Here is a 13,901-nt window from a genome sequence, read left to right as displayed (position 1 = left end):
GTTTGTGGATAACTAGAAGCCTGTGTGCCAGTGTGGGACAGTATATTGAGGTCCTATTGCCCGTACCCAATAGGTGGTGGCTGAACCTTGAAGTGTCTGGGGGTGTGAGAGCGCTGTGTTTGGGCGCGATTCCGTAGGTCTAGAACCTGTGTGATAGGTGAGAGAGACTGCGGGCTGAAATCGTGTGTGACCTCATACAGCAAACACCCCAAAGTCACGGCAGCTGGGAGCGTCCACTCAGAGCTGTAATTTTTCTATATCCATTAAAAAGAAAATGGCAACAAATGTCTGATTCGTTGCTGTGGATAATGCCAACATATATATTTTTTTAACCAGTTTTTTTTATAGATGTCAGGAGGTTTATTTTATCACCTGAAACCAATAATGTGATTTTGTTCCTAAATGTCATCTGTTTTGAACAGTTTTATTTGCTACACAAGTATAGGTATTACTATAGAAAATAGCTGTATGACCACTTTTTTAAATAGGATATTGGGACAATAAGTTGCAATTATTGAAAAAAAAAAAATCATGCTGGCAAAATAAAAATGTTCATTTGCTTTTAAACTACATAGAATTCTACTTCATAATTGTTCATAATAAATATTTAATATAGAAATATGTAATAAGAACTGAAGCAGTGGATGCAGTTTTTGTTTACTTTGTTTATGATATATTTTACCGTATGGCACAAATTTCTTACCAGGGCTTAAGGAAAGTCTACATATCCCATGGATGTTTACCAGTTTATGTTTATATCTCCCCCTGACGGGAAGAATGAAGAAAGGATTGTCCCTGGTACCCATTTCTTACAAAGTTACAGCTTGCCAAAATGTCTGTTTTAATTTATTGTATAAAACTTGGTCCATTAAATGTTTGTTAATTTCCAATCCAAAATAATGTTGCATTTCAGCCATTTCATTATCATTGGTCTTTTCTATCGTGTATTCCTGCTGTTACAGAAACGTTTCTTTTTTTATTTCTTTTTGAGTTTTAAATTCGGAATATAATGTGCTGTATATTTACACAGATGCATCATATGTGATGCCTTATTTGCATTCTTGGCTGAATTTTACGTTTTCATTTTTTACAGATATGATGAAGTAATATTCAAGACATTAAAAGAATTTCAGCCGAGATATTTGGTTTCTTACCTTCTGGGACTTGGGTAAAAATGTCTTCTAATCCACCTTAAATCATCTCATCGTTGAATTAAACAAACTAATTGTACATGTATTTCTGCCTGTGCATTCTAGTATGCCTTGTTATTAGTAATCATAAAAAACAAATGTAGAGTATTCATGTGAACAGTAGAAGGTTTTTGGTTTTTTTTGGTTTTTTTTAACCATGCCCCATAATGCATCTACATTTACCTATATGAAGCCAAGAATAAGGTCATTATTAAAGTTCATGAGTTCTGTATGGAAGTATAGGTATTCTGAAATAACTTCTAGGAGGTTATTTATTAAACCTGTCATACAGATAACCACAGTAAATGTGGTGAAAGCCATAACTGTCAGATTTGGTATCTTTCAAAAGTTCAGGAAATTAAATCAAATATCTGGGGCTGTAGATTATAGTAACTTGTAGCCATTTTTATAAATGTCCACCAGAATGTTAATGTTGCAACATGATTGACTATTCTGGACATTTACCTTAATAGTATGTATAGTAGTATGGTATATTTTAATACAAGTGTGACAGGATGGACCGCCTATGTCACCCTGTGTGTTGTTGCTGGGAAACGGCTGGGCTTACTTTTCAACCGTTCCCTTTCGTTATCCCAAATGTGCCCTCTCAATGCAGTAGGAGGGGCTTATAAATGCTGCCACCACTGGACTGCTTAACCGGCATCCAGAACCAGGTTTCTTCTGGTTAAATGACGCTGCTAATGTACCCCGTTACTGGTGTACCTGGGCTGGTACTCCTGACCTCTTCCTATAGGGCAGGCCATCCACAGCAACCCTATCACACTGGCCAGGGCTGCTGGGTAGCGGGCAGAGTGGTGGTACTGGATGCTGGGTCCAAACCTCAGAAACAGCTGGGAACAGATTAGATTTTGGGTCTAATCTGTAGGTCACTGGATTTTCAGCATGGAAGACGTTTTCAAGCAGGTCTTTGAAGCAAGTGATGTTTATTTGCAGTCACACTGATTGAAGGTACCAGTGATCAAGTCAGATGAAACCAGAAGAACAATTTTCAATACAAGACAGTGCTTTTTATACAGATTTAAACACGGCCTCACTGGGTAAGCCAGTCCACTGAGGTCTGAGCTATTTTTAGAATCGGGATGCAATTCGTTTACCCAAACATGGATTTTCATGCAATGCAAAGCGAACAATATTTACTCTTATCTGTGATATTCTAAAACTTTGCTGTGATTTCCTGCATCTCGTTTTTAGATGCAGGAAATCTAACAGCAGTCTAATTAAACCTTCCTGTGCCTTCAGGTGCTAGACCCTCACACATCAAAAGGTCTAATTAACATGAAATTTACATTTGTTCTTTCTTCAGACAGTCGCAAAATACACATTCGTAAACAAAGGTACAAACCCCCAAACAAGTAATTTCCCCACATCACAATACACAAGACTTCCTCCACAAAGGTTTATTGTATCAGATATATACCTCAGAAATCATGCATTTCCTCTAGCAAAGATAAAACAAACTAATTTCTTCCCCTGGTCTCAGAAATAAAGATATCTCTTTTACCAACATACCCACAATATCAAAAATAAGTACATTTGCAATTATATAAATAAGTGCCCTGCACTATTTCCTTTAATAAAAAAAAATTATACCAAAAGTTATTTATAAGTGATCCAGTCACAACAAGTAAGTGGTCTGGTCCCTAGCACAGAGTCTCATAAACAGAGCTGAAATCTATGCTCTATTTTCTGGAATGTATGGGGCTAAGGATTTTCCAAATAGGTTTGTTTTGACTATTGTAAGCTTGCGAGCAGGGTCTTCTCACCTCTTTGTCTGTTTTACCCAGTTTGTTTATTGGTTTACTATGTTTATCCCCAATTGTAAAGCGCTACGGAATATGTTGGTGCTATATAAATAAATGATGATGGTGATGGTAATACAAAATTAAGATTAAAAAAAAGTCTTTCCCCAAGCTGCTCTGACATTCTGCTCCTCATTAAAGTGTTAGTGACTCTAGAATGAGGCACTCTGTGATCATGTCAGTATGTATGAATGCTATGCAGCAGCACTATTTTATTCATATTTATTTTTTAAACTTTGTTTTTTGGAACTTTCTGGAAATCAGATTTTCAGGAAAAACATCACATTCTGTAGTTTCTCATCATCCAGAATCTTGCCAGCAAAGTATAAGACACAATCATCAGTGACATATGTTAGGCAGATATGTCTCTCCTTATAGAACCAACATTTTCCATGTTATTTTGTAATATTGTTTACTTAATATGTACATCTAGTATACATAAAAGCAGATTAACCACTCTCTTTTTACTGTTTAAGGCTTGTTCATACTTTGGAGGTTTAAGCATTTTATTAAAGGAAATGTAAGGACTATAATGTTGTCATTTTAATTTCTGTTTCAGAGTAAACTATTATCCAGAGTTTGACTTATAGGTCTATAAATCAAGATTATTCCCAGTGACAAACACTGATCAGAATGAATTCTATTACTTACACTGGATTGTTACCTACAAAGTATGTCATGTATAGCTGTGCTCTGCAGAAGTATTTCAATCCTGCAGGGATGTATTGCATGTTTTATTTTCACCCAAATTAAATGCTGGTTGGTTTGTTTTGATGAGTGGCTTTTTCTTATTTTTCAGCCATTTAGCGAATGTGGCCCATCACTCGCTCTATGTTAAAGGAAGCACCCCAGAAGTCACACATGTAAGTCATTCAAGACCCCCATCAGTGTTTAAATATATATTCAAATATATTGCTTTTACCAGTAATATTATTGGAGGAGATGATGCTGTTTGGGTGCTCTGTATAAAGGGTCTCTTTAATTCTGTATCAGAATATTTTAGAGGGGACATTACAAATGCAATGAAACGTTTCCCTGTATGAGCAGTAATAGCATTTGGGTTATTTGTAGTAGCACACACAATTGTTTACATTCGCTTCAACTCATGATTGTTTTAACACCACAAACTATGGCATGAGTAATATAACATTTGTCATTATTTCCACAGGCTCGACTTCACTTTTTCAACAGCTTGCGAATAGTTTTAGCCAATGGAATGAAACTGCTTGGGATTACACCTGTTGATAAGATGTAACTAGAATGCCCAAAATTGCTCGGAAAATTTCAATAAAACTTTTTGTAAGAAAGGTGATGTCTTGTTTCATTACTATATGGTATACCATTAAAGAATTATCTAAAATATTTGACCTATTAATCTAATTTCCTGTTTCCCATCTCAGAACTAAATGCCAGCAATATTTATTTTTTATCCTGGTAAATATTGTAAAAGGCAAGAAGAAAAGCCTAAGTGTTTAGGGGATTAAATTAGAGGTCATCTGTCACATCTGCACAACAGTGTGCATTGTAATAGTCCTATGACAATGAGAACCATGAGTAAGGGAGTAACAGAGCTTCAAAGGTAGCTCAATGTATAGAGAGTGAGCAATAACAACCACAGAAGGGTATCTGGATCTGGATAAAAATACCATTGATATACTGCATGTAAATAGGTAATGATGAAGAATCCTCCACTTTGCCACTGATTGAGTGACTGATGCTTGTGTCTCTGTTTTGGGCCTCTGAGATAGTGACCAGAATTTAAAAACTTGCAGAAAATTTTTTTTGCCTAAAAATATATGTTTTGTATACAGGAATACTACAGGTTTTGGACGAGTGGCCCTTTGCCAAGTGTAGCTTGTACTTTGTAATTTAACGTTCATAAAACCATTCCACACCTGTATTGAGTGTCAAATAAACTTTAAAGGTAAACAAGTGAGTCAGGCCCATCCAAGGAGAATGTATAATTAACACTCCTAATTAATCTAAAGCTGGAAACTGGCGATAGGCCTACCCTAAAATGTGACACATCCTACAGCACTATAGGTTTAACAACATAATAGTACGGTTAACAAACTCAAATTTAGTTACAACAGCTACATTTACCAATATACACTTTAAAACACAGAATGTGTGATAAACAAGAAGCATTAACTTAGCAACATGCAACCCAAAGAATGGAAGTATAAAAATGAGTAAAAATAAGCAACATACATTGCAACTTTTAGATAATATGCAACATTTATCAGGAAGATGTGTCTGGAAGCAAAACAAGTTAGGCAAGTAGCCAGATTGGCTTTGAGAGGTGCCATCTTGGCCCTGTGCCTAATGCTCTTCTCCAGAAATGTAGTATTTGTTTAATAAACTGAGCAGAAAAGGTGTGCATTTATGTCAATATGCAGCTGGTGCTGTGAATGCCATCTATTGGGTCCATGGCGGTGGGTCACATCGCTGTCTGTACTTTTGTGATGGACTAAAGGTGTTAAACGGCTTAATGTTTTCCATTCTACATTAATCAGGCACTGGTACTATATCCTTTTTATTTATTTTTATTTCCCTCTCCCCAATCTTATGATTTATCTAAATAGGACCAAGTCACTAGCAGAATAATAGATATATATTTTTTTAGCAGAAATAACAAGATAGCTTAAGGATTGTATTGTTAATGCATGTAAATTGCCTTGCAGCACTGGGGCCGTTAGTTTGCTTCTGACCAGGGCATAGTGTATGATCTCTCAATGTTTGAGTAGGTTAATTAACTGCTGACAAAATTACAGTGTGTGAGATTTTGGTAGAGCATTTACAGTGTACACTCTGGTGGAGCAGAGACTGATGGTGGCGCTTTATGGATAACCAATAAGAATAAATGAGATACAGCCCCCAGGAATTCTAAAAGGCACTCTACTCGGGCCGTAGTTCCTTCATGGGCAGAAAAAGCGTCAGACACATCAGAAGAGTTGCGTGGAGCAGAAAGACTTCATTCCTTTAATAACTTTGGTAAACCTTTATATGTTTTTGACGTACCAAGCGTACAGCTGAGGTAGATTTCAACAAAAAGTATTGTATTATGTATTTTCCCTAAGTGAAATGAACTGCTTAGGTACAATTGTTTTTCCTTAAGTCCATCCATTGCAGCTTGATTGCCACCCTGTTTTTGTATGATTATTATATTTTATTATTTATACAGGGTTTGGGATTTTCTCACTTAATATGGTATAGAAAGTTGAGGAAGGAAGCCATAGGGAAGGTGAAGATAATGTTCTATATTTTCGGTGCAAACGTCTTTCCTGTCTGGCTTTCAGCAACTACTCTATAGTAGCAGGTGCCATGGAGGGGCTCCATAAAACACAATTCACAAGTAAGTTGTTGCATTGACAAAATCAACCAAATATTGGTAATTCTATTGCTTTGTTTTGTCATGGGAGTTTTAGAAAAGGGGCATATTTAACAAATAGTGATTTACTGCACTTACTGTAAAATACACGTCCCTCTGTATGTCCCGCATATTTAACAACGGTGCATCGCAGCAGATATCATGGATATCTGCTGCTTTGCATTCTTTGCATACAACATTATGGTGACTGTTCCCTACCGCAATCTAACAAGTTACGAAAACTTTTTCGGTAACTTGTCATGATAAGCTGAAGCTGGCGTACATTATCATAAATGAAAAATGTCAGTGCTGTCAGCTCTGCTCCGAAGAGCAGAGCTTGTCAGTGCATGTGTGGAGGGATCATGTGATCCCTCGCTATCACTCACCGCTATGTCTCTGCAACTATAGTTGCAGAGACAGAGCGGAGATGTTTGTGTGCATGTGCATTTCTTCGAACTGCACATGCGCAGTTGCTGCAAGAAAAGAAACAAAGAGGACCAGGAGGAGATCCGGAGACAGCGCATTCCGAAGAGGGGGGGGTAAGTATGATTTCTGTTTCTGTGTTGTGTTCTTCATAAATTTGAGAAATAGTTCAATGCAATAAAGTGAAAAATAGTTTTCAATCCTTATGAGAAAAATTGATAAATGTGGCCTTAAGTATCTAATTCCATTTGTTTGTCCAACCTACACAATTTACCTTCAGATCTGTGCTCTTCATCTCTCATAACCATTTGCTGAAAAGATTGTGATTGTACACACTCCACAGCTATCTGCCTCTGCTGCTGGGCGAGAGTGTGTACACACTTCCACATTTGCCTGACGTTGAACAAGATTTTTGGGAAGTTTATATAACCAAGTCAACATGCAATGTGTTTTTGTATTGTAGCACCCGTTTCCCTTTTGTATCGCTGGGATGGAGATATTTCTCTTAACAGAATAACAGTTCTCAACATAAATTCTGCTGTGCCGTACCTTCACGTTAGTCAGGATTCAGTAGTATCTTTGGTGCTGCAGATTCATTGACCAATACCCAACAGAGGGAAACCTTCTGCCTACCTGTTCATGACCTCAGACATACAAATAAAGCATCTAAATTACAGTCTGGTTTTTAGAAGTCACAAAGCCCATTTATTGCTGAGGTGTGTACCACTAAAGTTTTAATTGCTTTTCCTTATCAAAAATATAATTCACAATGGAAGAGGTTAACTAAGCAGTATATACAGAATAAATACAATTTAAGCATTGGGCAAGAATTAGAGCAATAAACTAAGGGGGCAGCCATATATCCACATATATAGACAATTTGTACATTTTCCACATTCTGCTCTTTATCACACTATGAGGTACCTCATATCCCTATAGTATTGTGCATGTTTTCAGCAAACTTAGTCACATACAGCGTTCTATGATAATAAACTATTATCACACTCGACCTTCGAGCAGAGCAACATAAATCATGCAATACAAATTATAAATGTTCAAATCCTTGATGTCAGATAGTGACAAAGATGTTGATCATTATTGCTTCCAGCTTAGATGTGCACACGTACAATATGAATGAATGACTAAATAGCACCGTCCCTCTGACTCGCTGAGCTTGACAAAGCAAAAAGAATCATCAGCAATAACACTGCTTCAATTTCACAAAATGGATGTAAAAACACGTGTAGTAAAGGATGGCTGTTCCCTCTGTCAAAGTTGAATAATTGGATGAAATAAACTATATTGATTGATATTGTTATGACGCAATCGCACGATAAATAACGCACACATTCACTTACACATTCACTTGTAAATAGTTCAACTTAAAATAGTTCCAACACACAGTTGTTGTTGAACAGTTAAAGTGGCCCTGTTTGCGTAGCATTGAAAAATAGGTTGATTTCACAATGGGTGCGAAGCAAACGCTAGAGATGGTCGATGTTGTGCTGCCTAAGGAAGGACCAATTGGTTCGGCGAGGTTCCGTATGTTTAAAAAGTATGGTGCATATGCAACAGCGAATTGTGACAAATGGGTCAAGATGACCCGGGAGTGTGTGAAACCTTTCCCAAACATAGGTAGTTTCGAGTCAGAGGTGTTAAATAATGTTAGAGATAAAGTGCGGTTGATTTAAATCAACAAAAACGAGAATTGAACATGATGATTGTTTGAAACTGGCAACTAGAGGGGAACACGTGGCATGGCAGCGTATGCCCTGCGAAAGTAGGCGTGGTGAAAAGTGTGTGCATAGCGGAAGTAAGCGTTGCCAAGCCGAAGAGAAACAAGCGCAAGGCAGGAAAGTATAAAACACTGAATACAATTTAAAAAAAAACTTATAAAAATAGCAAATGTAACTATCCGTGTAACTATTCAGATTTAAAAGCTGAGTAACTTAAATGTATATTTTTTTATTTTTTGTGTATGGTGGGTGTGATTGAATTTAGGAAAATAACCCTGCAATAGAAAGGGGAAAAAGAAGACCAGGTTTTTCAAACAGTCTGAAGAACTTTTTTTTTTTTTTTTTTCTTTTATTCTATTCCATGCATTAAGTACAGCCAGGGAAAAGAAGTGTAACAAAATAAATTTGGTGTGTCTATGCAAATGGATTAGATTCAGGAATCCTAAAAAAAATCAGGTTTCACATGTAGGTGACATATCTAGTGTCTCCAGACAAATGGTCTTAGTTAATTGACCCTGACTGTAATGAGGCTATATAGCCTTAGAACAATACACAAAAGACTAGATAGCGTTGCTAAGGAGTTCTTCTGGAATGAATGAAGAGACAAGAGAGTTTTGGTTTTTTTTGTTTGTTTGTTTGTTTTATGTTGTGTTGCGCTTAGGTTCCTGTCACAAGTTGATGATAAGGATTGAAAGCAAAAAGAACTATCATGTTTGTTTTGGGGTTTTTTTTGCTATTTGAAACTGACTTTATTTTGTTTCTCTTTTTGTAGGTAAGGACAAAGAAAGAAGTATATATACTTAGTTATTATGGGGCTTACAGAAGAAGTACAAAGCTTTCCCTTGAAAGACAAATTAACAATAATTTATTTGGTTGAGATTCATTATTTAAAATGAAGTGTGCACTTACTTTGCTCTAATGTTCTTTTATGTATTTCAGGAGGACACACATGAGAGACATAAAGTATGTGTCACAATGGGTAAACTTTGCACTTCTCCATTATAGTCATGAGATACTAAGTTCCATATGAGCTAACGACGGACGACACTGGTTTGCACAGTTGACGTAAGACCCCCTAGTTAAGTATGGGGAGGGGTCATAGTTTAGTGAATAGCTAAGGGGATTAGTGGAATAAATACAGCTATACTCCCATAGTGTCCAATCCAGCTGTCATGTTTGCTGTAAAATCTCCCTTTCTGCATGTCTATTTGTTTTCAAACCCTTGTATTCAAATCTTTGTATTCTTATTATTCGTTGCTCTCCTATTTTCACATTCTTTACATCTATGCTAGTATCTCTCTTCTCTTGTATAGAGATACAAAAAGACGTACACACGGTCTCCTTAAATGGGGCTAAGACATTTTTTTGACATAAGACGGACTCAGGGATATACACACTAGATTGACATAAGTCACAGAAACAGTTAGGGGTTTGGTGTTATGTGTATAGAAAATGCTGGTTTTTAAGCAGAAAGTTTTTGTTGTGGAAATATGATTCACGTTTTATAGATTGCATATCTGTTTTGTTTTTGGGTTTTTTTGTGTTTCGTGCCTCCTGTATAAAAATGTGCCTTTATATGTATGCACAAAGGGTGGTTAATAGATTGCTGGAGGTTAGACATACAGATATGCATCTCTGTGTAGAACATTGGAGTAGGATTTTTGCCACAAGATATGACATAATGTGAAACCCTAGAAAATGTAAAATGTTCATGTTTTATATTTTTTCACTGTTAGACATGTACTGGATACTGTTATATTTGAAGAAAGTGTTATAGAGATAGACCCCTTTGCCCTTCTCACTTAGCCAAGTAGCTGAATGTGAGGTACTGAAAATGGCATGTGAGTTGGCAGAGGGAAAATCGATTAATATACATTGGTCTTCAGCATTTTTCTAGTCTAGGGGGCGACATTGAGGTGACTGAAAAATCTTTTTATAGCAATACCAGCACATGAGTAGGACACTACATAGAGGACTTTATACAGTGACACAGTTACCAACTGAAGTAGCTGCTAGTAAAGTCCACACTTACACACACGACTATACATGGCTGTCACACCAGGGCGAACATAGCTGTCAAATAGACAGCAAGGTTTTATGTGACAGCTGACAAATTTATGTTTTGTTTTGTTTTTCGTTGTATTGTTTTAAAATGTGAACACACACACACATGCACACAGATACATAGACACATATTCGTTAATATATGAAGATTTGTGTTACCTGAAGAATAAACTGTCTGGAAGGTGAAGAGATGTGGCTAGGAGTCTGGCGGACCCTGGAGAGATGGACAAGGTAGACCAGTAGCTCCCAGAGTGTATCTTCCAGACCTAGCGGAGGCAGCACATGGTCTGGCTCAGCTGGGTACAGAAGGTATGTGCAAGCTGATAAGAGTATATTGGGGTGCACCAGACATTTTTTCTCAAGTTAGTAGGAAGGCAACATCTTGTCTTGATTGAGAGAATGTCAGGAAGATGATACCAATAGAGCCATCCCATATCCCTCCTGCAGATGGGTTTTCTCCAGGTAAAACAAATCCACGTCATCCAATTACCACCTTGCAGGATCCTCAAGTATGCACTGGTGTACCGATGAAATATGTCTGGGTAAAGGTTTATTGAAATGTGTCTAATGTATTACTATGTCATACTCAAAGCTTTTGTTATTCAATGTGATTGCCCTAGAGTTATAATAGGTGATAGGGGTATTCATGTCATTGATAATAAATGTATAATGTATGAGTAGTGGTAACAAATTACATACTTTTGATTAGCCACAAACCAGTGTGAACATAAAGTAACGGTACTAGTTAGAACTAATTGAATAGAATGAGGGTTGAAACGCGATTGAAGTGGCTGGTAGTTTTGGCCACTAGTCCTTCCCACTATCAAGATCACTCCTAAGCTGCCTCCTAACCTGTCGACTTTTGAAATGTTTTTGACTTCTCTTGGGATGAGTTTGTAACTGAGAGGCTAGTTTAGACCTTAAGAGGGAAGGTAAATAGTGAGACAGCAACCGAGAACGTTCAAAACACTGTTTCCTGAAAAGTTACACTAACTGTCAGAATGTTGGACCGGGAGAGTAAGTTGTGGAACAGAAATTTCTTAGGCTCAGGTTATTTGACAGACAGGTACCAGGTGTTAGGCTACCAGCATCACGGCTTCAAGGGTAGCAGAGACACACTGGTACCCATTTCACCCACTGCAGAGAAGCCAACACCCAGAGAAGGGTCCAAGTGCACTCATGAATCTGTTCTGGGAGGCCTCGAATGCAGTTAGTAGCACCTGAGCCAAAGGCTAAGACAGTTGTCCAGCATGAAGTTTGTAGTTTATTTCCTGTTCTGTGTTTCTCTCATCTCATTCTCTTTTCTGGACAGTCAATTATTTTGATTATTGATAGGTGACAGAGGCTGGTTCAGGTAATGATATTGGGGATGAAGGAGAAGTTAGTAGCACAATCTGTCCAGCCAATTACTCTGTTCAATTCAGAGGTAAAGGAAAATTTGGAGCTTGGAGAAAGTGTGAGGGGCTATTGTCTTGAGTAGCATTACGTCCGTAAGTACCTTGACCCCATAGTTGAAGAGAGTTACATCCAGCGATGCCAGTCCAGTAATATTTGGACTTGAGCAGGCATCCTTGAGAATGATTATAATTCTTGGGTGGGTAAGGTTTTAGACCAAACTAAGTGCTGGATGTGCTCTCACGTGCCTCAGAGATTATATAGAGTAGGACTAGTTATGTTTCCACTAAATATTCCTGAGGTACCCGAATTATGGGTGGGAGGTCACTAGGGGAAAAGTACGACTGCTAGGTCCTTTAGTCTGGAGTCTCCCAACATTTGGCAAGCCGACCACTGTTTCATGTACAAAGAAACCTGAGTATTGGGAGACTGGGAAGAACGAACAGACAATAGCCCGCCCCACAAGTGTTGATGAAAAGAACTGATGACATTATTAGAGTATATACTAACGCAAGCTGAAGGAGATTGTATATGACATTATTGATAGGCATAAGATGATGTTATTGATGAACATGTACTATCTAAATGTTGTCTGAGTTAAGACATGCTTTGGACAAATGAACCTGTTAGACATGAAGAACTGTAGTAGAGTATTCTGTATAACTGATACATGTTCTATTGTACTCTGTACCCTTCCAAATAATGTATTAACCTTTTTGTGTACCCTTGAAGGGTAAATTAAAACATGCATCTCCAAGCTCCAGAGGTATAAGGTCTATAGCAAAAGAAAAAAATTGTTTTGAGGATTAAGACTCTCTATTGTGATAACTTGTTTAGATCTACAGACAGCGTGGTCATACACCAAGGGGGACTTACATTACAGAGCAATGAAACGTGGTACTGAGATCCTGCATATAAAATCTTTAAGGTGATAGTTTATTATACTATCAAAGGGTCGAACTGTCAAAGTTGAATAATTGGATGAAATAAACTATATTGATTGATATTGTTATGATGCAATCGCACGATAAATAATGCACACATACACTTACACATTCACTTGGAACTATTTTAAGATGAACTATTTACAACACACAGTTGTTTATAATCAAATGTAATAGAGTTTACAGTTAAATATAATAATGTTAAAAGCACTTTTAAAAGTATCTAAGGCTCAGGATTTAGCAAATGTATCATTTTTATTGTCATTTTGATCTGCACATTACCATCTCTCATCCTATAATTTCAGCTTTGCGATCGCTTCCTGCAATCAATAGTTATTGAAGATAAAAGATTGAATGATCAAAATGGCATTGTGTTTTAAGTTGTTTAGAACTGATTTGGGTCAGTTTCCTTGAGAAGCACATGTTTTCAGCTGTTGGGGGAAGGTGATCCCCTCTTCCCAGAGAAATCCTTTGAGCTGACCTATGATCTGCATTACATTGGGCTGTCCTGTAACCCTGAACCAATGGAAACATGCCATGACATCCTCAGTAGTTTTTCTATACTGAAACTGAATACGATCAAGCTTTTTTATCAGCCAAAGCGCGTGCTCTCCCTCTCTCTCTCCTCTCTCTCCTCTCTCTCCTCTCTCTCCTCTCTCTCCTCTCTCTCAGGAAAATGTAATGTATTCGGTGTTTTCATACTTTCCTGCTTTAATGTAACATCTTTAATAGGTATCATGTATCGGCTATACTTTATTGTACTTATTTATTGAACTGCTAAATAATTTGCTTGTGCTTCGGAAACACAATACAATCGCTTGGGCAATGCTTATTTCAAAACGATAAAATTACTTTAATACCGTTTTTTTTGTTTGTTTTTTTTACTATGATGAGCAGCTTGCTGTTTCCTTTCTGTAAACTGTGTCACAATTCACACTTGCAATACTCTCCACTGAAAA

At 37.2% G+C, this 13,901-nt stretch overlaps 1 protein-coding gene and 1 long non-coding RNA gene across 5 annotated transcripts in view; both read left to right on the top strand.

The window, feature by feature from the left end:
• The window catches only part of RARS2 (arginyl-tRNA synthetase 2, mitochondrial), a 57,933-nt gene extending 53,624 nt beyond the window's left edge, over positions 1 to 4,309 (top strand). For all 4 annotated transcript variants that reach the window (XM_075202755.1, XM_075202753.1, XM_075202756.1 and 1 more), the window contains 3 exons: positions 1,094 to 1,168; positions 3,810 to 3,873; positions 4,179 to 4,309. In XM_075202755.1, coding sequence (XP_075058856.1) covers positions 1,094 to 1,168; positions 3,810 to 3,873; positions 4,179 to 4,265 — 226 coding nt within the window. In that variant the 3' untranslated portion in view covers positions 4,266 to 4,309. The remainder of the gene's footprint in view (positions 1 to 1,093; positions 1,169 to 3,809; positions 3,874 to 4,178) is intronic.
• A 1,679-nt stretch (positions 4,310 to 5,988) lies between these two features.
• LOC142142814 (uncharacterized) lies at positions 5,989 to 13,473 on the top strand. The gene is made up of 2 exons (XR_012689341.1): positions 5,989 to 6,365; positions 13,248 to 13,473. It is a non-coding gene; the product is annotated as an uncharacterized LOC142142814 (long non-coding RNA).
• The last annotated feature ends 428 nt before the right edge of the window (positions 13,474 to 13,901 follow it).

Source organism: Mixophyes fleayi, chromosome 3 (genome assembly GCF_038048845.1).
Source record: "Mixophyes fleayi isolate aMixFle1 chromosome 3, aMixFle1.hap1, whole genome shotgun sequence".
In the NCBI taxonomy this organism is placed as follows: domain Eukaryota; kingdom Metazoa; phylum Chordata; class Amphibia; order Anura; family Limnodynastidae; genus Mixophyes; species Mixophyes fleayi.
Note: the sequence above shows the minus strand (reverse complement) of the source record. Positions and strands in the feature narration are given on the sequence as shown.